General features: G+C 42.0%; 1 protein-coding gene across 1 annotated transcript in view; it reads right to left on the bottom strand.

The window, feature by feature from the left end:
* Positions 1–27040, bottom strand: part of Cad88C (cadherin-88C) — a 211082-nt gene that overhangs the window by 115480 nt on the left and 68562 nt on the right. The window contains exon 2 of the mRNA XM_067144414.2: positions 12090–12241. Within this exon, the coding sequence (XP_067000515.2) occupies positions 12090–12241 (152 nt within the window). The remainder of the gene's footprint in view (positions 1–12089; positions 12242–27040) is intronic.

The following is a 27040-nucleotide window of genomic DNA, read 5'->3' as shown; positions in this document are numbered from 1 at the left end:
GAAGGGGGAGGCAGGCCTCCTAGACAGTGACGCTGTCTCTCAGGCCGGGAGATTTGTATCAGAGAAGGAGGTGTGCGGAGAAGGTGAGAGGGTTGGCGGCCGTGACCTATAAGAGAAACTGTCCCGGCATTCACCCTAGAGCAGGAGAATGGAAAACCATTCTCAGGACAGCCGATGATGGGGACCAGCCCCTCTCCATCTCCCGAATACAGAGGTGTAGAGCCATGGTAGAGCCATGGCCACCCCTCCTCTGCTCTGTTGGCTGGTCGGAGAACAGAGTTGTCGGACCACGGACCAGCTGTGGCCATTTGAGGAACAAGGGCCAAGACCCACTCTGCATCCGCTGGGGGGGGGGGTACTACTACTACTACTAATAATTGTTTTCATTCCTCCCCTGAAAGGGGAGGCAGACCTCGTAGATGGTGACGCCATGATTAAATAATGGAATGAATGTGTACCGGGCGGTACACCTCCACGCCGCTAATTTAAAAATTGCGCCAGGTGAAACTCCTCTGCTGGAGGAAGTCTGAACTTTATCTACGCTGTTAATTCTTTACCTTCTCAGAAGATGTCACCACGTGGAAAATTTTGAGTTTTTGAACTGTGTCATTTTTGATGTGTTTTTGTTTCGCTTGAAGTAAGAAGTGTAAACTTTCTCTCCTAGAGGACACTACTGAAGATCAACAATAGTGCAACCTAGTGCGGAGTCAAAGAACTATTTTGTTGGAGAAAATTTAATTTCAAGAGTTTGTTCTTTGTTAAATTTCTTTCAGTCATTGTTTAAGTTGGCAATATTCACCCCTTCTTTCCCCTTGTGTTGAACCTAACCAATCCCGAATTTCTTAAATTAATTTCTATCCAATCAGATGTATCTTCCCCCAACTTGAATATGTTGCTGTGTCCTACCCAATAAAGTGTTTGTGGGAGGGTGTTTTCATTCCCCTAACGCCTAGAAACTTCCGCAAGAGTATTTAAACTGCTGATTTTTGGGTCTCTCGGCCACTTCTGTTCCATCTTTCAGTGTATTAAGTACATAGCAGGAGGCGGGAAGCGCCTCTTTCCTCGGCAGCGGTCAGCAACAAGGTAATGGCCGATTAATAAATTCTTTCTTTGCTAGCTCAGCAGTTTAACTTTCGGGGCGGGTTCTAAGCGTTCCACTATGTAACCTTTTCCTAAAATGTAACTTCTCTTTTCATCTATTCTCTTGTAAAGCTACATACTGGGATAGAGAGTGCTAACCCTCTCGAGCTCCCACTCACATTGTCTGGAGGTGAACTTATTTTCTCAACCAATTCTTCCGTAATGTAATGTAAATTGTTATTTTCTTAAGTCACCTCTGTAGTATGGGATTAGCCCTTGCACTAACGGCCTAAGGCCAAGTAGGTCTTAAACAAAGTGTATTAGGAGTGCAAGTTCGCCTCCCCTCAAATTGTATTTTAGAGGCCATGTATTAACCTTCTTGTCATTTAATAGACCTCAGTAGGTTGGGTATTTTACCCCTGTGTATATGTCCTTTGAGGACAGCTTAAAGGTGGAGTTTGGTGTGGCCTGGGAGAGGCTTAAAATTGAGAGCGAGTGGCTCTTTTGAAAATGGTATATTGTATGCCTCAAGGAGGCTTTTCAGTGTAATTTGGAGCAAGGGCTCCTAGGTATGAATGGGGTTTTCTGCCCCTCTGTTAAAATTGTGTTTGGGGTAAAACTGAGCTGATTGCCCAAGAATTATGTTTCTGACTTTTGAAGCCCCAAATGGGGTACCTATGTAAATGTATTTTTCAATCGTGTTTCGGCTACTAAGTACCTGTTCTATTTGTTGTTACCTAATTTTGAAAAGAAAATATAACCTTGTTAAATTTTAAAATTAATTTCACTTTAGTAGCTTGAGACCTATTCACCACCCAGCACCTTCTTTCATGCATAACTACCACCAAAACACGGTAACAAGTGGTAGCAGAGCGTGGTTGAATGGGTCTCAATTTAGCCCCTTTTGACGGCTAAATATTGTTTGTTCCGAACTCTAACTATTTTCCCAGTTGCTGGAATTTTTTGAGTTTTTCAAAATTGTTCTGTCACCATGCCCGGCCCTCGCGATGTTCTCCTTCTTAACTATTTGCGCAAGGAGGAGTTGATCTATGAATTAACTATCAGAAATGTGCAATCTGGAGGCACGGTTGCAATAGACACTAACAAGCTTAGAGAGTCCCTTGATTTGCCCATTTCCATCCCCAATTTGGGAGAGAAAGAAATTGACGATTCTCTTTCCACGATCACGGAGAATGTTACTGGGCTAGCTTCTGTAGTTAGTTTTTTTTGATGAAAATGATCCGTCTCCGAATCAAATTAAGCGTGTGCAAGGTAGGCTATATCATTTTTCGAATAGGGTTAACGATCTGTTGTCTCTAAAACTGAATGATGTTCAGAGGAAGGAAGATAGTACGCTCCTGGAAAATATTTCCGAATTATCTAGTAAGGTCACTCAATTGTTAACTGGGGAAGTTCCTCCCAAATCTGATCAACCCACCATAGTAAATGCAGGTAGTGAGGAAGCGCCTCCCAAGGGAGAAGTTAATAGAATAACCGTTGCTGCTCAAAATATCCCTGCCCCATTGGACAACGAATCTGAACGTCGTGCATCATTGAGTAACATCCGTTCTGAATTAACTTCATTACCATTGAAACCTTTACCTACTATGTCACCCGGGTTTAGCAGCTTGCCTCATCCATTGGCAATGTTGCTCAGAGGTATCTCTAAGTTTTCCGTTAATACCACCAGTGACGTAATTTCATTTTTAAGATTTCTAGTGGAATTTCAGGATCATGCCCTTGTTTTTTCTCTTTCTCCATGTCAAATCTTGCAAATTATCTATCCGTATGCTATTGGTATTCTCTCTGATAAAATCGTAAGAGCCATTGCCGAGCAATCATCTATTGAGGATTTCCATGCCCACTTGCTAGCTAACTTCATCCCTGCTAGGGCCAGGTCCTCCCTTATTCAGAAGTACTATTATCGTGTACAGCGCTTGGATGAAAACTTGGCTGATTTCATACAGGACATTAAGTTTTATACTAGGGTGTTTGCCCTTCATTTTCCTGAAGATCAGATTGTACAGGCTATTGTAGAGGGAATTTCACCTCCCTATAGGTCATATTTGTGTTTCGCGGCGTGTCCGCAAACCTTCTCTGAACTTGAAGCATTGGCCGTCTCAGCGGAAGGAGTTAGATGCGCCGATTCTTTGCGTGTCGCGAAAGAACCCCCGCCTTCCTTTAGTAACACTCGGCCTCCACCTCGCCGACCAGTCAATCCCCGTAAATGTTATGCTTGCGGGTCGCCTGACCATCTGCGCAACAAGTGTCCTCTGATCAAGTCTAGTAGGGCAAATAATGGAGCGGGTTCATCACAAGGCTGTTTTAAATGTGGGGCTTTCTCACATATCGCAAAGAATTGTCCCAATTCGAATAGCACCTCCTCCTGCTCAACTTCTGGTGTAACTTCCAACAACAATCAAAAGTGACTAGTGGCTGCGGCTGAGTCAACTAATTCTGCTTCCCAAGGCTCAGCCCCTGGCAAAAAGGTCGAGAATTCAGGGAACGATAAGTCTTCGAATACATCTTTTGAATGCCCCAAAGAGTGTCTTAGGATTGCGGCGGATACCCCCGCACCTGTTCCTTTTCTTAAGATTGAGTTAAATAACGAGCCTATAACAGCTCTCTTAGATTCAGGCAGTGTTCGTTCGATTATTTCGGCTGAATGGTATTCTAAATTGAAAGCTGTTTGTAAACTACCTGACTACGTCTCATCTCCTATTCAATATGTTTCGGCTAATTCATCTCCATTAGAAATTCTAGGTTCCGTACTGGTCAAAATTCGTATTTTTAAATTTACATGGAAAATTAAATTGTTTGTGGCTAAGCACTTGTCTTGCCCCATCATACTGGGAGCGGACTTTATTTCTCACACTGGTCTTGTGCTCGATCTTCAGAGTAAGTCGTGCACATTCAAATTTGCGTCCAATTGTAAAATTCCCTTGTTAAAGTGTAATTCTGTGTCATGTTCATCTATTTCGCCTACCCAGGATGAGATGTTGTTAGACCTTAGACATCTACCTGAGGAGCAGGCTGATAGTATTCGTAAATTATGTCAGTCATTTCCAGAGGTGTTCTCTGATACTCTTGGTGTTACTGACCTTATTGAATACAAAATTGAGGTCACGGATTCGATTCCTGTCCGTTTTCCACCTTATAGGCTATCTCCACCTAAAATGAAGGCTCTGAAAGAAATTATCGACCAGATGTTGAAGGATGGTATTATTAGGCCCTCTAAGTCGGCGTATTCATCGCCTATTTTTCTAGTCCCGAAACCCCAAGGAGGCTTCAGGCCTGTCATTGATTACAGGGCTCTCAATCGGAAGGTGGTGTTGCAATCTGTGCCCCTTCCTGACCTTCATTCTTGTTTTTCATGGTTTCGTAAGGCCAAGTTCTTCACTATCTTGGACTTGAATCAGGCCTATAAACAAATTCCCCTTGCCGAAGAGTCTAAACACCTTACAGCGTTTGCCACGGACTGGAATTTATACGAATACAACCGCGTGCCTTTCGGGCTCCCCACGGGGGCAGCTGTGCTCACTAGGCTACTAGATAGGGTCTTCTCCGACATCAAATTCGAATACTTATATCACTATTTAGATGATGTCGTCGTATTTTCAGAGACTTTTGAAGAACATCTAGATCATTTGCGAGAAGTTCTCGATCGCCTTCGTAAGGCTGGGTTAACTGTTAAGTTGTCCAAGGTTGCCTTTGCTAAGCCCTCTATGTCATTCCTAGGGCATATTGTGTCACCCGATGGTGTAGCAGTCGATCATTCTAGAACACAGGCCATCCGTGATTTTAAACCTCCCAAGGACATTAAAGGTATCGCCAGGTTCATTGGTATGGTAAATTTCTTCAGGAAGTTCATTCCTAACTTTGCTAATAGAGCGGCGCCCTTAAACCTTCTTCGTAGGAAAGGCATCAAATTCGAGTGGGGACCTTCTCAACAAGCCGCTTTTGAAGACCTTAAATTAGCACTTTGTAATGCCCCTGTACTTGCTATGCCTGATTTCTCGAAGAAATTCATCGTCCAAACCGACGCGTCGTCGTCAGCGGTAGCTGCAGTCCTTCTTCAAGAGACTGAACTAGGGAGGCGCCCCATCGCCTATGCATCTAGGACTTTGTCGGCTCAAGAAGCCAAGTATTCCATCTATGAGCTCGAAGGTTTGGCAGTCTTATTCGCCTTAGAGAAGTTCCGTCTCTATCTGGAACATGTTAAATTCGACCTGGAGACAGATAATCAAGCCTTAAGCTGGGTCTTAGGTAGGCCGCGTCGTACTGGTCGTATAGCCCGTTGGGCCATCCGTATTTCTGCCTTCCAATTTGACGTCAGGCATATCAGAGGTACCGAAAATGTTGTCGCTGATGGACTCAGCCGTATGTTTTCAGATGACGTTGAGAACCATGAACAGGTCGACAGTTCATCACCTCCCGAGTCCATGCTATCCGAGGTTAATGCCATCCTAACAGATGCTCCCATGCTTTTTAGGGATATCGAGAAATACCAACGTGAAGATCCGACGCTGGCTCCGATAATGGAAGCCCTTTCTTCTGGGGAACATGCTGTCCCTTATGTTCTGAGGAATGGTGTTCTATGTTGCCCTTCGAGGCATGATAAGTTGATGAAAGTTGTTGTTCCAGCGGTTCTTGTACCTATGATCTTCAAGTATTATCATGAGACCCCATTAGGAGGGCATCTTGGAATCTTTAAAACCCGTGAAAAGATTCGTGAAATGTTCATCTGGAAAGGTATGGACGGCGAAATTCGTGAACTTGTAAAAGCTTGTAAATCTTGTTTGCTCAGTAAACCCACCATGTCCACTAAGGTAGGCTTTTTGTCTTCTCATCAAGCGTCGCGCCCCATGGAACGCCTGTATATTGATTATGTAGGACCCTTCCCCCAGTCAAAGGGGAATGCCAACAAGTTCATCTTTGTATGCGTAGATGGTTTTACAAGATTTTCGTGGTTATTTCCGACTAAGCTGGCTACCGCTCAGTCTACAATTACTTGCTTAAATTCTATTTTTGCTTCTTTTGGTCCGTGCCAATATATTGTATCTGATAATGCTAAGGCTTTTACATCTAATCTTTTTCGTAAATTCTGTTTTGACTTGTCCATCTCTCATGTAACTACTTCTGCTTATTACCCTCAACCATCCCTGGCTGAACGGGTTAACCGTAATCTCAGGTCCGCACTTATTGCCTATCATCATGAAGATCATTCCAGGTGGGACACGTCCCTGCATTGGATACCTTTTGCTTTGAATTCGGCGGTTCATGAATCTCACAAGTTTACTCCAGCTTCTTTGATGTTCAAGTTTGTTCCCAACTCGCCGCTCTCTAACCTCTGGTCTCTGAATGACATTCTACCCGAGACAATAGATCCGGATAACATTAAAGATCTTTGGAAGAAGGCTAAAGCCAATCTTAAAGTGTCTCATGAAAAGGTTAGGGAAAAGTATGATCGTGGACGGAGACCCACCACTTTGAAGGTAGGTGACCAGGTGATGGTCAAGAATTTTGTTCCCGCGGGCAAGCTTGCCCCCAGATTTCATGGGCCTTGTATAATTCTCGATTTTCTTACGCCAGTTACGTTGTTAGTAAGCAATCCAGCCACCGAGAGGATATTTAGGGTTCACCTGTCACAGGTGAAACCAGTGTAAATTTTGTGTCAACTTGCTTCATATAATTTGAAAGGAATATGAAGGTTAAATTTTTTTTTTTTTGAGTTCTACTTTTAAGGCTTTCTGCCCCTTCTATAATATTTTGGTCTTATATGTAAGCCTCGTGTAAAACCTTCCCCGATCCGTTAAACTGCCATTCTGTCCTTGCCTCGGCCATTACCACGCTCCCGTCTCCTGCTTCAATACACACTGTGGCTCGATTTGAGTAAATGCCATGGATATCCGCACGCCGCTGGCCCCTCAACCTCTCCACAAGCCTGTACCCTCAAAGAAGATGATGGTCCAACACAATTCTGCCGCCAAGCTTTAATGTTTCAGTGCCCCCGCAGCCGCGCGGCGCCGTGCAGCAACTGGAGCAGAGGACGGGCCCCCTCGGCCCCAGCGAGAACGACGTGTGCACGGCGAGCCGGAGCTCTCCTCCCGGCCAAGGCTGATGTGCGGCGCACGACCTGCTACTTGCCCGCAGCCTGTATATGTTCACCGCGGGCGCGGCGTGCTTCAACACCTCTGCTCCCCTCATAGTGCGGGCGAGCGGTATCTCAGGGTACTTGAGGGGTCCGAGCGGCCTCCTTTGGACGCAAGCCGCAACAGCCGGTCTGGCCATCCCACTTCATCACCATCTACTACATGAACAGTTACTATAAGTAATGACTACACTTGGGAATTCAACTGCAATATTTGGTGGACTTTGAAAAAAAAAAATTTCCTTCACTTTCAAGTATAAAAAGTTATCTTCAGAAATTCAACTTCTACAAATATAAAGACTTTACTTCATCTGCAACAACAAAATTTTGAAACTCTATCAAACCAAATTAAGAAATCTTATAAATGCTTCTGCAATCAAGCTTCATATCCACAGCATAACTTGGACCTTGTTTCAAACAGATTTCATGTGTCACCCCTGGAGGAACTTTGGGGGGGGGGGAGGTCTGTACCGGGCGGTACACCTCCACGCCGCTAATTTAAAAATTGCGCCAGGTGAAACTCCTCTGCTGGAGGAAGTCTGAACTTTATCTACGCTGTTAATTCTTTACCTTCTCAGAAGATGTCACCACGTGGAAAATTTTGAGTTTTTGAACTGTGTCATTTTTGATGTGTTTTTGTTTCGCTTGAAGTAAGAAGTGTAAACTTTCTCTCCTAGAGGACACTACTGAAGATCAACAATAGTGCAACCTAGTGCGGAGTCAAAGAACTATTTTGTTGGAGAAAATTTAATTTCAAGAGTTTGTTCTTTGTTAAATTTCTTTCAGTCATTGTTTAAGTTGGCAATATTCACCCCTTCTTTCCCCTTGTGTTGAACCTAACCAATCCCGAATTTCTTAAATTAATTTCTATCCAATCAGATGTATCTTCCCCCAACTTGAATATGTTGCTGTGTCCTACCCAATAAAGTGTTTGTGGGAGGGTGTTTTCATTCCCCTAACGCCTAGAAACTTCCGCGAGAGTATTTAAACTGCTGATTTTTGGGTCTCTCGGCCACTTCTGTTCCATCTTTCAGTGTATTAAGTACATAGCAGGAGGCGGGAAGCGCCTCTTTCCTCGGCAGCGGTCAGCAACAAGGTAATGGCCGATTAATAAATTCTTTCTTTGCTAGCTCAGCAGTTTAACTTTCGGGGCGGGTTCTAAGCGTTCCACTATGTAACCTTTTCCTAAAATGTAACTTCTCTTTTCATCTATTCTCTTGTAAAGCTACATACTGGGATAGAGAGTGCTAACCCTCTCGAGCTCCCACTCACATTGTCTGGAGGTGAACTTATTTTCTCAACCAATTCTTCCGTAATGTAATGTAAATTGTTATTTTCTTAAGTCACCTCTGTAGTATGGGATTAGCCCTTGCACTAACGGCCTAAGGCCAAGTAGGTCTTAAACAAAGTGTATTAGGAGTGCAAGTTCGCCTCCCCTCAAATTGTATTTTAGAGGCCATGTATTAACCTTCTTGTCATTTAATAGACCTCAGTAGGTTGGGTATTTTACCCCTGTGTATATGTCCTTTGAGGACAGCTTAAAGGTGGAGTTTGGTGTGGCCTGGGAGAGGCTTAAAATTGAGAGCGAGTGGCTCTTTTGAAAATGGTATATTGTATGCCTCAAGGAGGCTTTTCAGTGTAATTTGGAGCAAGGGCTCCTAGGTATGAATGGGGTTTTCTGCCCCTCTGTTAAAATTGTGTTTGGGGTAAAACTGAGCTGATTGCCCAAGAATTATGTTTCTGACTTTTGAAGCCCCAAATGGGGTACCTATGTAAATGTATTTTTCAATCGTGTTTCGGCTACTAAGTACCTGTTCTATTTGTTGTTACCTAATTTTGAAAAGAAAATATAACCTTGTTAAATTTTAAAATTAATTTCACTTTAGTAGCTTGAGACCTATTCACCACCCAGCACCTTCTTTCATGCATAACTACCACCAAAACACGGTAACAGAATGTTTTAGTGATTTCACTGTTTGAATGATAAAAATGTAGTCTACCAGTAAGTAAAAATATGATTATAAAATGATATTTAGGATCCATGACCCATGAATTTACCTCAGTTCAATAATAATAATGATAATGATAATAATAATAATAATAAATGAAATAAATTTTGTGTGGCTATTTCTAGCCGGGTGCAGCCCTTGTAAGACAGACCCTCCAATGAGGGTGGGCGGCATATGCCATGTGTAAGGAACTGCGTGTTATTGTGGTGGAGGATAGTGTTATGTGTGGTGTGTGAGTTGCAGGAATATTGGGGACAGCACAAACACCCAGCCCCCGAGCCACTGGAATTAACCAATGAAGGTTCAAATCCCCGACCCGGCCGAGAATCGAACCCGGGACCCTCTGAACCGAAGGTCAGTACGCTGACCATTCAGCCAACGAGTCGGATAATAATAATAATAATAATAATAATAATAATAATAATAATAATAATAATAATAATAAAGGGCTCAGCCACCTAATTTCAAACATTCCGGAGTGGTGCCACCTTGCCGGCCTGTCACAATTGATGGTGTTGCTCACTAGCACTGAAAGCAGGATTATATCGGATGGTTTGTATAGCTACCTCAGCCGGAGTCGAAGCCACAAACCTGGGGTTAAGAGTCAGGCACTCTACCAATCATCCACCAAGGCAGCTGGCAGTTTAGTGAGTGGCAAATATTGAAATTAATTGATCGCTAATGTGCCATAAGCCAGTATCGTTGTTAGAATTATTTAATCTACTGTAGAATACTGGATTATTTTATGAACTAGAAATACATACAGGTACGGATGATAATATATATATATTTTTTATTTTTTTGGCTAGTGGCTTTACGTCGCACCGACACAGGTCTTATGGCAACGATGGGATAGGAAATGCCTAGGAGTTGGAAGGAAGCGGCCGTGGCCTTAATTAAGGTACAGCCCCAGCATTTGCCTGGTGTTAAAATCGGAAACCACGGAAAACCATCTTCAGGGTTGCCGACAGTGGGATTCGAACCCACTGTCCCCCGGATGCAAGCTCACAGCCACGCGCCCCGCCCCTAACCGCACGGCCAACTCGCCCGGTCGGATGATAAATAAATAAATAAATAAATAAATAAATAAATAAATAAATAAATAAATAAATAAATAAATTAATTAATTAATTAATTAATTAATTAATTAAATAGTTCAGTGGAGCCCACATAAGGAAGCTTGTGTATGGGCTTGTATACATTAGATACTCTGCATCGTAAAGTTAATTTCAATTACACGTGGCTAAGAAGTGGTTTAACGGGAAGTAAAAATAATATGGCACCCGTTCAGTCATGAGTTATTTACCATTTTTCTTCGCCATTTGAAAATTTCTTGGAAAAACATAATATAAACTTTACATATGTACAAATTTTGCTTAACTATGAAATGCTGAATTTTTTAAACAACCTGAATGCAGCAAATTTAGATACGTTTAAAATGTTCTTCCTTTCTTTTTAAGTCATGTACTTACATGATAAAACTGAATAATAAGAGAGGTAATTCGTTTTACTGAGTCTGACCTACGTACTAAAGTTAGCGGTAATTATTGATTGGACGTGCAGTTATTCTAATAGTAATGATAGTACGATAAAATGTGTTTCTACTTGGGACTGGTAATGCAGATCTTACTTGTAGTTTAGTGTCATGGCATGTATGTTTCTGGTCCTGCAATCTGTGGTAGTTCTTTACGATGTGCGCTGTAACAACATTTACGTATAACTGTCTCATGTTTAAGACACGCGTTAAATTGACAATTTTATCAGAGGAAAAGAAGAAACATTTCCCATACATAGATGAACATTAAAATGTCTAAATTATATGCTGTGGCCGTAACTACCCAAAACTGTAATATTAGTTGGTTTTTAATTCGTTTCTTCAAACATAATGTTGAAACGAGTTCAAGCAGACAAAAGTGGTGTTTCTAGAAAGGATTCACCTGGACCGAAGGGAGTTGCATTTCTTCGAAACTGTACAAAATTATTCCACAGAAAAACATATTTTGTTCAATAGGTGCTAGGAAAGGAGTTTAAAGGCAACTTAAACCTGGAACGTATAGCACTGGCTTCATTACAGCGTCATTACAAGAATATATTGCCTTAGCAATATATAATATATATAATAGCAATATATAGTAGGAAATCGTTTACGACAGAAAATTTGAGCATGTATGCAGTTGTTCCCTGCAGTTACAAAGAAAAGGACCAATACAATATTTCTACACTCTCTTGTGAGGTTTAATCTACTGGAAAGAGATTTTGTGAATGAAGTTAAGAAAAAACTTTCAATTAAAAAAAGTATTCTTCCATAGCCATAAAATTCTAAAAGAACCTATTGTAGGCATAGAGAAAACCTGAATGGAGAGCTCAGAAGACTTACAACATTCAGGCCATAGTAAATACGAATACATATACATTACTAATACAGTACAGAAAACAATCGCTACTAGTTATGGGACTAATAACCATGATTCGGATAATCATTAAAATATAAGAATAAGAAGAACTTCATCTTAATGCAGTTAATTCTGGAGTCGCTCGAGCCACCTAGACTCATTTTGGTTTTTGCCGGAGGTTTAAGACCGGATACCCTTCCTGACGCCATGTGATTTTTGAGCTGAAAATCTCAACCCAGGATTGACCGGGATTCGAACCCCAGTCTTCCGGGTGGGAATGCAACAGCTAAGGCACTGAGACAATCACTTCCTCCATTAATAATAATAATAATAATAATAATAATAATAATAATAATAATAATAATAATAATAATACCATCTAAATTATAAATTCGTTGAAAAATAGGTTGGTTGAAGTTAATAAGTGCTCAGTGTGAGTTACAGATGAATGCATACCTCTCGATCCAATTCTTTCTTTAAATAGACGTTAGCTTCGTTGGTTCCGAGGTTCTCTATCCGCAAAATCTCGTTTCCGATCTGCTCCTTAATCCCGAATGTAAGAGGATCACCATCAGGATCCATTCCGCGTAGTCGGTAGATGAGGCTTCCTATTGACAAACAAGAACAGTTATAATATCATCAGTACAGTTATTAAACATAGAACATGAAACATTATACGTATTAGACCAGTTTGGTATAATGGAGATCAAAGCTATCTTATAACATAAATTAAACAACAACACTGGTACTCACACCAGAAAAGGTAGGTTAAAATGGTAATTTATAATTCTTAATTTTCAGTTAAATAATTTAGACACTGCAGGAGATCAATACGTGATAAATTTCTAAATTTATCTAGGCGAGTGATCGACTTAAACAGGGTAAAAACAGTCGTCATATAGTAATAAAAATAACATTAAGAACATCGACTGTTTAAATAAGAGTCAAAATACAAGGCTTAAGAAAGTGTGAGCGATGGTGTAAACGAAAAAAGAAAAGAAGAAGCATCTGGACAGAGAGGGGTGGGGGTGGGGGTGGGGAGAAGAAATTTACCATTATGTAAAGCGAGTTAATGGTCTTCATCGCTACTTTTAATTCCTGATGTTTGATTAGATGTATTTTCCTGGACGTAGCCCATTAGTTATTATTCTGTTCGGCCTTTTCCCCAGTTTGTTAGAGTCGGCGCTTGATGGGAATTTGACCCTTTTCGACCGGATATCCTTCCTGACGCCAACCTTATGTGAAGGGATATATTCACTATTGCGTATTTCTGTCATGGTTACTAGTATGGTATGTTGTATGTAAAAGAAGAGACGAACACAAACGCCTAGGAATTAACAATACGAGAATCGAACCCGGTGAACTGTGAACCGAAGACCAGTACGGTGACCCTTCATCCTAAGAACCGGACAGAACTTTCTTCAGCTAATCCGAAGTATTTCTAGGATCGCTGGAGCTAACCTGGCTCATTTTAGTTTTGGCCGGCGGTTCAAGGCCGCTCTTCCCACCACCATGTGATGTTTCAGATGAAAATTCCAATCCAGTACCGACAAGAATTCGAACCTCGGTTGTCCGGACGGAAAACAGCAAATAGGTCACTATGCTAATCACGCCTCCTATTATTATTATTATTATTATTATTATTATTATTATTATTATTATTATTATTATTATTATTATTATTATTATTATTTATTCATTCATTCATTCATTCGTTCGTTCGTTCGTTCGACAGCTCTTTATGGGCTTTGGCCTTCCTCAAAAATTTCTAGCAGTTTTTCCTATTGAATGCCATGCTCCTCCAGTTCTTAATTCTCAGGGTCCTGATATCCTGACACAAACATTCCTCCCACGTCAACTTTGGTCTTCCAACTTTTTGGAATCCTTCTGGCAACTATTAAATATCTTCTTTAACACTCTACCGTCAGTGGCACAAAGTACAAGTACAGCCCATTCTAGCCTCTTGATCTTAATGATTTTAACAATGTCGCGTTCATTAAATAGCCTATTAAGCTTATGATTGTATTGTCTTCTCCATAATCTATTTTCTTCTACTGGCGCAAAACTGCATCTCGAAATTCTTTTCTCGAAGGCACCAAACCAGATTTTGACAGAGGCCACGTTTCAGAACCAAATGTCAGCACGGATCTCACTAAGACCTTGTCGATCATTATTTTTGTTTTCCTCTTCGGTAATCGAGACTTCAGAAGTTCTGTAAGACCAATAAATAAATAAATAAATAAATAAATAAATAAATAAATAAATAAATAAATAAATAAATAAATATATAAATAAATAAAAAAATAAAATAAATAAATGGCGTACGGCTTTTAGTGCCGGGAGTGTCCGAGGACAAGTTCGGCTCGCCAGATGCAGGTCTTTCGATTTGACACCCGTAGGTGACCTGCGCGTCGTGATGAGGATGAAATGATGATGAAGACGACACATACACCCAGCCCCCGTGCCAGCGAAATTAACCAATTAAGGTTAAAATTCCCGACCCTGCCGGGAATCGAACCCGGAACCCCTGTGACCAAAGGCCAGCACGCTAACCATTTAGCCATGGAGCCGGACTCTGTAAGACCATAAAAGACCGCAGAGAATCTGTTTGTGGATTTCATTAGTAACATTATTTTTACAATTGACCTCTGATCCCAAATATTTGAAACTACGTAAAACTTCAAATTTATCTAGCGATCTTCGGTGATTCATAGCGTTCCGGGTTCGATTCCCGATTAGACTGAGGTTTGGCCGCATTTAGTTAATTCCTCTGGCTCGGGGAGTGAGCATATGCATTTACATTATTACATACCCCTTCTAACACACACACTATTGAACACATCCCTCCACCGAGGATTGGCGTTAGGAAAGGCATATAACCGTAAAACTGGGCCAAATCCACATGTAGTGCTGACCCCTAATGATTGAGGAAAAAGGTCACGAAGAAGAATATATATATATTTTTGCTATTTGCTTTACGTCGCACCGACACAGATATGTCTTATGGCGACGATGGGGTAGGGAAGGCCTAGGAATTGGAAGGAAGCGGCCGTGGCCTTAATTAAGGTACAGCCCCGGCATTTGCCTGGTGTGAAAATGGGAAACCACGGAAAACCATCTTCAGGGCTGCCGACAGTGGGGCTCGAACCCACTATCTCCCGATTACTGGATACTGGCCGCACTTAAGCGACTGCAGCTATCGAGGTTTACGTGTTTTTGTCTAAGTTTATGGTTTCAGGGTACGTTATTCCATGTACATAGGGTATTTTAATTAGCCTGACATTTATTGATCCGGAGAACAACAAACCCCAAGCAATCCAGATTGATACTGTTTTATTGTGTATTGTATTTGAAGCAGCCCCCGCGCCTACTGCCAACCTACGGAATAGTTTCAGAGGGGCTTTCTTTATTGATTAAATATGTTTATGTAACTTCCTAATATATTGAAAAATTCCATTAACACGCCCTGGAGATTGTATGTTAAAAGTTAATTTGGGCTTTCAGGAAAATGTTACAATCTTTGGGCTGGAAAGATATGGGAGTAAGGAAACGAGCGGCTCGACTAAGCGGTATGTTCCGGGCTGTCGGTGAGGAGATAGAATAGAATGACATTAGTAGACGAATACGTTTATGTGGAGTTCATAAAAGTAGGGAAGATCATTATATGAAGATAGAGTTGCAATTCAGAATGACTAATGGAGAAATATTTGTTCATAAGAAGAGGAATTAGTGATTGGAATCATTTTCCAAGGTATTTGTTCAATAAATTTCCAAATCCTTTGAAATATTTAAGAAAAGTCTCGGTAAACCCTCGAAAGAGAATCTGCCACCTAGGTGACAGCCCTAAATGGGTGATCAGTGGTAAATAAATAAATAAAAATATATATTAACTTTGCGAAAAATATGAGTCGTTGCATTCGAAAAGTTCTCCACTGAGTTAAAAACGCTTACGATTGTGCACTTACAGACTGTTTTGGTTCTGAGTCCCAGTTTCAAAGGCTCCTTCCCCTCGTCAACTCAGCCTCCGAGGAGAGTTCAGGAATCTTCCAAACGTTCTAGGGATCTTGAGGATATAAGGTTCTCTGGTAACAACTATTAAGCACCGTATATAGAGTGCTGGACTGCTGGAAGTACCTCATTCATTCAGTTATGTCTATTTTCATGTTTATATCTGAATTCATACATCGCTACATTTATTAGTATAGATCCTTCATGACATGAATTCATCAGTGACGTGCTTGGATAACAAGTTCTTCAATTCTATTTCCAACTTTATTAAGTGTGTTCTGCAGAATCTCTGAATGAGTACATACTAACAACGCGAGGCCATAGCCAAGAGGGTCACCGATTTCATTTAAACGTGGGGAAACTGATCTACGTCAAAATCAAACAGACACGTGTCCGAGGGCTTTTGCCATTTGCTCTTATACATTGAGTAGCCAATGGTCACGAGAAGGGGTGTCCCATTAGAAAATGTGCCGTGTATGACCCCTGAGCGCTGGCTGCGGCGTAGTTGAGCACTCTGTCACAGACACCAGTGTCGTGAAGATGGCAACACGTCACAAGTTAACCGGCTTTGAACGTGGGATGATCGTCGGCACACGGCGCATGGGTCAGAGCATTGCGGAGATTACACGCGAATTCGGGTTTCCGAGGTCAGCAGTGTCGAGGATGGATCTTCAATATCGAAGAGAGAATGTTACCACCCGTGTAAACCGCCGCACGGGAAGACCACAGGTGTTTAACGAACGGACATCACGTCGCCTCCATAGAACCATACTGGGCGTTCGACGAGCTACTGTGAGTCAGATCACCGCCCAATTGAATGTTGGGAGTCAGGAACACATATCTACCAGGACTGTAAGGAGGCAACTGCACCGCGTAGGATTCACCAGCCGACGACCAACTCGTGTCCCTTTGATGACACCTCGACACAGAGCTCAACGTCGTGCATGGGTCCGTGATCATCGTTAATGGACCATAGAACAGTGGCGGCGTGTTGTATGGTCCGATAAATCCCGGTTCCAGTTGTATCGAGTTAATGGGCTGGCGAGCGTGTGACGTATGCCCCATGAAGCTGTGGATCCTACGTGTCAACAAGTTTGTGGCCAGGCGGGAGGTGGCTCAGTTATTGTCTAGCAGTGTTCTCATGGTCGCAGTTAGGCCCCATTGTCCGGCTGCAGGGAGCGCTGACAGGTGCACGTTATGCGGAAATTCTTTCAGACCATCTGCATCCCTTTCTGGCCCTAGAGTACCCTGACGTAGATGCCATGTTTTAACAGGACAATGCACCATGTCACCGGTCTGTGATGGATTGGCCGTCCAGATCTCCCGATCTTAATCCAATCGAGCATTTATGGGATGCTGTCGATGCTGGTGTATGCACGAACTACACAAGACCAACTGTGGGTAGCAATGTAAGATGCGTGGGTCCAGATCCCTCCAGAACGATTCCTACACCTTATAGAGTCTATGGCTCCCCGTACTGCTGTATTTTAAGGGCTCGCGTTGGAGCAACTCGTTAACATCACATTCAGTATTTTGCCGTGACTTTTGGCCGCTCAGTGTATACGGTAATGAGATAATGACTCTTTAAATTTATCAGTCTAGTATTCCTTGACGTGTACTCATTTTTATTAAATGTGCAGTATTAATTATAAAATAGTGTTCGTGTACTATCAAATGTCTAATTCAGAATGTGTCTGAGGATCTTACATATTTTAATTCAAATTGATTTATTTTACGAAAAATGAAAGTGATGTGTGAAATTGCCAAGAAAATATGTGGCAAACTTGTTTACTTAACATTGTAAAAACTGAACTTTCTCATATAATTTGTCAACATGAGTGCTCTTTTTCTTCCTGATGCTGACGTTTTGTTATTAAACGTAGTTTCAGTCTACTTCCATCTCTTATCGTAAGCGGCTATAAAAATACCAGAATAACCCCGAGACACCCGCGTGCAAGTTGGGGAAGCTAACCACTAGATCAGCGGTGCTAAAGGTTACTAACAAATATGTGGGGCCATTTCCTCGTTAAATTAGGACCAATGGAAGAACAAAACCTCGGACACGTACCGTAACTTAATCTACAGAAGTTTGAACGAAATCGGTGACCTCATAGCTAAGGTTACTCCTTGTAAGACTCATACCTTGAGAATGTTCAAAGATTTATAACTGTTAGTGTCTTCAGTCTGTTGAAACTAAGTAACTAACCCCATGGCACTACAGCTCTGAAGGGCCTTGGCCTACCAAGCGACCGCTGCTCAGCCCGAAGGCTTGCAGATTACGAGGTGTCGTGTGGTCAGTACGAGGAATCCTCTCGACCGTTATTCTTGGCTTTCTAGACCGGAGCCGCTATCTCACCGTCAGACAGTTCCTCAATTCTAATCACGTAGCTGCTAGCCGGAAATCAAACCCGGGGCCTCCGGGTAAGAGGCCGGCTGCTGAAACTAATTTTGATTAAATAAATGTATAAATTATCGAATCACACTGATGATGTTCTCTCAAGAACGAAACATGTCATTCTATCTTAATTAAGGTGTTTTTTTTTCAGGTATGATTCTATTACTACATGTTTTCTTTTTCAGATATGTTATACATTTATTTATTCCAAGTTAGTTTCGGCAGACCGAAGAGCCTAACAGGTATAAATTAACTTAGTCGAAACTGAAAAGAGATGGCTTCAGATATTACAAAAATAATGTTAAAAATGTTTTGATTAAGTGTTTCAATCCCTTTCACGATGACTTTCAACGCCCGTACTGAACAGCTATCCTCTCGCATCTTCTTCACATATATCACGCTAACATTAGGAAGGTACCTTTTTCTTAGGTCCCGGAGGAGCTTTTCTCAACCATAGCCTCGGTCGCATTTTGAAGAATTTTGACGTTTCATCTACTCTGTGGTAAATTGTCAAGGCAGTTTTGCGGTCACGTGGAATTTAGCCCGCGGAGTAACGAATGCGATACGGACCCGCCTGCCAAACTAAAAATTCGCCCCCCCCCCCCTCAAATAAAACGTAAAAACCTATGAATAACTACTATACATTGAATTATAACCGGTAGAAGTAATGCAATATATTGGTCCGTGGTTTAACGGCTAAGTTGCTGAGCTGCGGACCACAAACACTTAGATGTTCGTACTTAACTTTAATAGGTTTCAGTTTTCAGTAACTATACTCTGTAATCGATACCGACGTATCGGTTATAATCATTTATTCGATTACAAAAAACAAGAAGAACAAATTCAACTACTGACGTGAGGTCCCTGGGACCGTTCAGCCCCGAATTTTCCGCCCTTCACCTGCATCAGTTCACAGTTGTCTTAAAAGTCTCTTTCTCTGCATAGCTTCCTAACTTCCAGTCTTCTCTGTGTTCCCATCGTGACCAAAGCTGGTGACTCTTGTAACAGCTCGGTCCCTGGGATCTCATATCCGTAGTGTGGTAGCACTATTACCTGCCGTCCTCAGAGGCCCGGGTTCAGCTCCCAGTACTGCCGTAGATTTAAAAATGGCAGGAGGGCTGGCATATGGTTAAAATGGTACATGCAGCTCACCTATATTGGGAATGTGCAAGAAAGGAGCTGCACCACCTCGGGACGAGGACATGAATTTACTTGTATTTGTAAGGTACACAAGTAGTATAATAAGCGGGTTCTGCGGCACCTCCGCCGCCGCACGCCTCCGCCCGCCTCCTCCTCCGCCGCCGCCTCCGCCTCCGCCGCCGCCGCCCGCGGGAAATTTGAATTTTGGCGGGAAATTTGAATTTGTAAACAAAGCCACGTGCTTTTTGACAGCTGTCATCGACAACAACGCATCGCTAACCTCACTGCTGCCATCTTGACGGGCCTAAACCTCACTAGTGCCAACTTAACCTAACTAGCGCGAGGTAAACAAAGCCACGTGTTTTTTGACAGCCACGTGCTTTTTGACAGACAACAACGCATCGCTAACCTCAGTACTGCCATCTTGACGGACCTAAACCTCAGTAGTGCCAACTTAACCTCACTAGCGCGAGGTAAACAAAGCCACGTGCTTTTTGACAGCCACGTGCTTTTTGACAGATTTGTAAACAAAGCCACGTGCTTTTGACAGACAACAACGCATCGCTAACCTCAGTACTGCCATCTTGACGGGCCTAAACCTCAGTAGTACCAACTTAACCTAACTAGCGCGAGATAAACAAAGCCACGTGTTTTTTGACAGCCACGTGCTTTTTTGACAGCTGTCATCCGCCATCTTTGAGCACTGTGCTGCCCTCTATATCGCAGTAGCTGCAAAATTCATCACCTGTCATCGGCAGTGCTGCCATCTTGACGGGTCTAAACCTTAGTGCTACCAACTTAACCTAACTAGCGCGAGGTAAACAAAGCCACGCGTTTTTTTGACAGCTGTCATCCACCATCTTTAATCTATAGAGCACAGTGCTACCCTCTTTGTGGTGGCGGATAATTTGAAAAATGCTTTTTTGACAGCAGCCATCTTGCATCGCAAACCTTAGTGCTGCCCTCTTTAGCTAGATACCTGTGGTGGCAGACAATTCCACGTGACAGCAGCCATCTTTAATCAAGAGAGCACCGTGCTGCCCTCTATGTGGTGGTGGTAAATTCCACGTGGTCTTGTTTGGAAACAAACTCACGTGCTTTTTTGACAGCCGTCATCCACCATCTTTAATCAACAGAGCACAGTGCTGCACTCTATGTGGTGGCGGCAATTTGAAAAAATCTATGTGCTCTTGTTGGGAAACAAAGCCACGTGCTTTTTTGACAGCTGTCATTCGCCATCTTTGAGCACTGTGCTGCGGGCAATTTCGTCAGCTGTCATCCGCCATCTTTGAGAACAGTGCTGCACTCTATGTGGTGGTGGCAAATTCCAAGTGCTTTACAAACCTATGCGCTTTTCTGACAGCCGTCATCCGCCATCTTTGAGAACAGTGCTGCCCTCTATGTAGCGGTGGCAAATTCCAAGTGCTTTACAAACCTATGCGCTTTTCTGACAGCCGTCATCCGCCATCTTTGAGAACAGTGCTGCCCTCTATGTGGTGGTGGTAAATTCCACGTGCTTTACAAACCTATGCGCTTTTCTGACAGCTGTCATCCGCCATCTTTGAGAACAGTGCTGCCCTCTATGTAGCGGTGGCAAATTCCAAGTACTTTACAAACCTATGTGCTTTTCTGAGAGCTGTCATCCGCCATCTTTGAGAACAGTGCTGCCCTCTATGTAGCGGTGGCAAATTCCAAGTGCTTTACAAACCTATGTGCTTTTCTGACAGCTGTCATCCGCCATCTTTAATCACCGTGCTGCCGGGTGACGGCAAATTCCACGTGCTCTTGTTTGGAAACAAAGCCATGTGCTTTTTTGACAGCTGTCATCCGCCATCTTTAATCACCGTGCTGCCCCGGTGACGGCAAATTCCACGTGCTCTTGTTTGGAAACAAAGCCATGTGCAGCTGTCATCCGCCATCTTTAATCACCGTGCTGCCCTCTATGTAGTGACGGCAAATTCCACGTGCTTTACAAACCCATGTGCTTTTCTGACAGCCGTCATCCGCCATCTTTAAGCTGTAAATCCCCGATTCTCGTGTTAGAAGTTGTAAAACAGATTCTTAATCCGAGTTGTCAGGAAGGGCAACCGGTCGAAAACAATAGTGTATGACGTGAGAGGCTAGATACTGCTAGTTTTGCGTCAGGAAGGGTAACCCAACAAATTCATGCGATTTAAAAATCTTAGTCAGGAAGGGCATCCGGCGAGCATCTAGCTGTAAATCCTCTCCGATTCTCGACAGATTCTTAATCCGAGTTGTCAGGAAGGGCAACCGGTCGAAAACCATAGTGTATGAGGCTAGATACTGCCAGTTTTGCATCAGGAAGGGCGACTAGTCTTAAAACAAATTCTTGCGATTTAAAATCTTAGTCAGGAAGGGCATCCAGCCGTAAAACAATAGTTCGTGATTTAAAATCTAAGAAGTGCATCTAGCTGTAAATCCCCGATTCCCCGTGTTAGACGTTGTAAAACAGATTCTTAATCCGAGTTGTCAGGAAGGGCAACCGGTCGTAAAACTATGGTGTATGAGGTTAGATACTGCTAGTTTTGCATCAGGAAGGACAACTCAACACATTCACGTGATTTAAACACATTTTTATTCCCAAGAGAATCGAACCCGAGACTACCGGGTGAGAGGCATGCATACTGTAGGCTATAGATTTGTTCTACAGTCCTCGAAGTATCGGCACAGTCATTCTGAGCGAGTTGTGTGGAATGCGTGTGTTAGCTGAAATTGTACACGTATCTTCCGGCTCGACCTTGAACGAGGACACGGCATGCTTGTAACTCGCGAACGTCTTCTTAGCAGAGTAGCATGTAAGCTCTTAAAACACAGTACTAATTAAGGTTGTAAAATATTCTGAAATAGCCCTCCTCTGTAGTGCTGTAGTTAGTGTGATTAGCTGCTACCCTCGGAGGTCCGAGTTCGATTCCTGGCTCTGCCACGGAATGTGTAGCATTTAGCCTATGTAAGTTCCTAACGTAAAATATCATGATTGTACGGAGAGGTTAAAACACACACAGTGCCTACTCCTATCGAAAGAACCTGCACGGTACCGGCATGTAGGCTTCTCCTGGTGAAGGAGCTTGCACATAGTTTAACGCCTCCTATCAACAGCCCTTACTTAATGCTGGCTTTCTTGCACACCCCGCCTCACACCATAGTTTTACGACCGGTTGCCCTTCCTGACTAGGATTTTAAATCGCAGTATACGCGATAAATTTGTTGTAGCGGGTTTTATAACTAGATATCCCGGTACCGACACATAGCCTACTCCCGCTGAAGAAGCCTGCACAAGGCTTATTGCCTCCATCCGACAAATGAATCACCGTCAAGTCTTGTACTCAAAAAATCATTTTCGAAGGAGTCTGCACAAGTTTTAACGTCCCCATCAACAGCCCTTACTTATTGCTAGCTTTCTTGCACACCCGCCTCACACCATAGTTTTACGACCGGCTACCCCTCCTGACTAGGATTTTAAATCGATATCCCGACATAGCCTACTCCTACCGAAGAAGCCAGCTTAACACCTCCATCCAACAAATGAATCACCCTCAAACACTCTTCAATCATTCTCGCTACTTCGGAAGATAGCGGGTTCGAACTGGAAGCCGTAAATGTTAGGTGAGGGACCTGCGCGATCGTCATAACATGATCTAGCTAGATGCCCTTCCCGACGGCATAAGTTACCAGGATTTGAATCGCGTACCCCGACTAGAAGAAGCCTGCACATAGCTTAACGCCTCCATCCGACGAATGAATCACCCTCAACATTCTTCAATCATTCTCGCTACTTCGGTAGATAGCGGGTTCGAACTAGAAGCTGTAAATGCTAGGCGAGGGGGCCCTGCGCGATCGTCATTACATGATCTAGCTTTAGCTCAATACCTACAGGTAAGGAATACCGCGTATGTACCCTCGAGAAGTCGAGGATCACACGCTAACTTTCCAAGGCTCGAACTCTTAAATTCTGACACCTCGGCATCAACAGGAGGTTCGAATACGTCAGCCTGCAGGTGGGAGCTCTTGTTGCATTCATCCCGACTGTACCGCAGTTGTCAGCTCAGCGATTTTTTCACATCCGGTTGGTAACAAGCAGAATATTTAGCCGCTGCAGTCTGCGCGAAGTGCTCACAGTTCTCTGTATGCGTTTATTACGTACACACACATCTCCCGTCTGCAGTGAATATTATTCTTCAGCCTTTATCTTAAGGTAAGGTAGAACTGTTAGTTACTTTTTTTATTTGCAAAGCAACTTCTACGCTAGACATCTACATTCATATATGTTTGTTCTTTTTTAGGTACCGTTCGAAAGTACACAATTTTATTCATCCCAGTAACAGTCTGCAGCACGTGCATTTTTTTAAAAAGGTATGTTTTCGAACTTTGAGTTATAAAGATAACTAGGTTAGATGATGCACCCTACACTACATTCATATATGTTTCTTCTTTTTTTAGGTACGAGCAGAATATTATCATTCGAGTTTCAGGCTTGAACGCACGCATTTTATACATCCGAGTAACAGTTTGCAGCGCGAAGATTTTAAGGTATGTCTGACCTCTATTCGTTGAAACTTGGTTTCTTCTAAAACATCGTAACTTTAGTCTATTGATAAATAGTTGTTCTCTTTAATCCTCACGCGGGGTGCGTACATAGCTATGTCTGCCCTCAACAGGCTGAAACTTGGTTTCTTCTGTAACTTTAAGCTATTCATAAATAATTGTTCCTTCAACCTACATACTATAGACGTGGTATAATTTCAAACACGCACACATAGCTATGTCCGTCCTCAACAGGCTTAAACTTGGTTTCTTCCGAACATCGTAACTTTAGTCTATTGATAAATAGTTGTTCTCTTTAATCTACATACTATAGACGTAGTATAATTTCAAACACGCACACATAGCTATGTCTGCCCTCAACAGGTTGAAAGTTGGTTTCTTCCGAACATCGTAACTTTAAGCTAATCATAAATAGCTGTTCTCTTTAATCAACATACTATAGACGTGGTATAATTTCAAACACGTACACATAGCTATGTCTGCCCTCAACGGGCTGAAACTTGGTTTCTTCTGTAACTTTAAGCTAATCATAAATAGTTGTTCTCTTTAATCTACATACTATAGACGTGGTATAATTTCAAACACGCACACATAGCTATGTCCGTCCTCAACAGGCTTAAACTTGGTTTCTTCCGAACATCGTAACTTTAGTCTATTGATAAATAGTTGTTCTCTTTAATCTACATACTACAGACGTAGTATAATTTCAAACACGCACACATAGCTATGTCTGCCCTCAACAGGTTGAAAGTTGGTTTTTTCCGAACATCGTAACTTTAAGCTAATCATAAATAGTTGTTCTCTTTAATCAACATACTATAGACGTGGTATAATTTCAAACACGTACACGTAGCTATGTCTGCCCTCAACGGGCTGAAACTTGGTTTCTTCTGTAACTTTAAGCTAATCATAAATAGTTGTTCTCTTTAATCTACATACTATAGACGTGGTATAATTTCAAACACGCACACATAGCTATGTCCGTCCTCAACAGGCTTAAACTTGGTTTCTTCCGAACATCGTAACTTTAGTCTATTGATAAATAGTTGTTCTCTTTAATCTACATACTATAGACGTAGTATAATTTCAAACACGCACACATAGCTATGTCTGCCCTCAACAGGTTGAAAGTTGGTTTCTTCCGAACATCGTAACTTTAAGCTAATCATAAATAGTTGTTCTCTTTAATCAACATACTATAGACGTGGTATAAGTTCAAACACGTACACATAGCTATGTCTGCCCTCAACGGGCTGAAACTTGGTTTCTTCTGTAACTTTAAGCTAATCATAAATAGTTGTTCTCTTTAATCTACATACTATAGACGTGGTATAATTTCAAACACGCACACATAGCTATGTCCGTCCTCAACAGGCTTAAACTTGGTTTCTTCCGAACATCGTAACTTTAGTCTATTGATAAATAGTTGTTCTCTTTAATCTACATACTATAGACGTAGTATAATTTCAAACACGCACACATAGCTATGTCTGCCCTCAACAGGTTGAAAGTTGGTTTCTTCCGAACATCGTAACTTTAAGATAATCATAAATAGTTGTTCTCTTTAATCAACATACTATAGACGTGGTATAATTTCAAACACGTACACATAGCTATGTCTGCCCTCAACAGGCTGAAACTTGGTTTCTTCCGTAACTTTAAGCTATTCATAAATAATTGTTCTCTTCAACCTACATACTATAGACGTGGTATAATTTCAAACACGCACACATAGCTATGTCCGTCCTCAACAGGCTTAAACTTGGTTTCTTCCGAACATCGTAACTTTAGTCGTTCTCTTCAATCCTCATGCTATAGGCCTAACTCACAGCCATGTCCAACCTCTATACGCTGAAACTTGGTTTCTTCCGTAACTTTCACCTAATCTCTATCGGTCGTTCTCTTTTCAGATGTTCCCCTGCTGCGAGGAATGTAATGTAACGTTTGCAAGGCGTGATAACTTCATGCGCCATATGAAATCAAAACACCCTAGCATAACATCTGCTTTATGTAAAGTTTGTAGTGTGTATTTCGCTAACGTAGAGCGATATGAGGATCACTTAGCAGAGGAACATCAAATATCTACTCGCCCTCAGGTAGTAGTAGGGAAAAAGCGTGCAGCTACTGATGTAGCCGTAGAAAGTACTAGTAGTAAAAAACCTAGAAAAAATCATGAACAGATGTCCCCCTGCTGCGAGGAATGTAATGTAACGTTTGCAAGGCGTGATAACTTCACGCGCCATATGAAATCAAAACACCCTAGCATAACATCAGCTTTATGTAAAGTTTGTAGTGTGTATTTCGCTAACGTAGAGCGATATGAGGATCACTTAGCAGAGGTACATCAAATATCTACTTGCCCTCAGGTAGTAGTAGGGGAAAAGCGTGCAGCTACTGATGTAGCTGTAGAAAGTACTAGTAGTAAAAAACCTAGAAAAAATCATGAACTTCAAACTATTCACTGCGAGCACTGTAACACTGATGTACCATCTTCGCATTTTCAGGGGCACTTACGGAGTAATGCGCATAAAAATAATGCGTGTAGAAGTGGTAGTAACGCAAACATCGAGGAAATTAATACAGCATTTAAAAGTAGGATTGCTAGTTACCGAATTCGCACCAGTCAAAAGTTTCAGAGCACTTCAAACTTTTTAAATTGCGTTCAACCGGATGTACAACAGCTTCTTGCTAAATCTTTGTCCAATCATAGTTTATTTAAAGTTAATTTTGAACTTTTCGCCTTGTACATTAAAAGCACGGATGAATCCGAAATAACGGACATTAAATCATTTAATACGAAGAATTTTGTCATAAGTCAGTCGACTAATTTTGGTGATGTACTTAGGGATGTCTCTAACATTATTTCAACTAAGAGCGAGGAATTTCAGGAAAAGGAATCAGGGTGGGCTTTAGTTGAGATAATGTATCTAGAAGTTAACATCAATAAGTACAATCCTATGCGTGGATCTTCGCACATTGATCTGCCGACATGGATTCAGCAAAGAAAAGCTGTTGTAAACATCCGAAACAATGACGAAGCATGTTTTGCATGGGCGGTGATGTCGGCTTTAAATCCTGCGAAATCAGACGTAGCTAAGAGAACATCATCCTATCCACACTATTCAACGCAGCTAAATTTCGATAGTATAGAATTTCCCGTACAGTTAAAAGATATTAAGCGCTTTGAGGAACTAAATAACATTAGTATTAATGTGTATGGTGTAGAGAAAAAGTCTGTAGTAGGTCCTCTGTATTATACATGTCATAAGAAGAGTACTCATGTTAATTTACTCTATATTGA

Source organism: Anabrus simplex, chromosome 3, assembly GCF_040414725.1.
Source record: "Anabrus simplex isolate iqAnaSimp1 chromosome 3, ASM4041472v1, whole genome shotgun sequence".
Classification (NCBI taxonomy): domain Eukaryota; kingdom Metazoa; phylum Arthropoda; class Insecta; order Orthoptera; family Tettigoniidae; genus Anabrus; species Anabrus simplex.
Note: the sequence above shows the minus strand (reverse complement) of the source record. Positions and strands in the feature narration are given on the sequence as shown.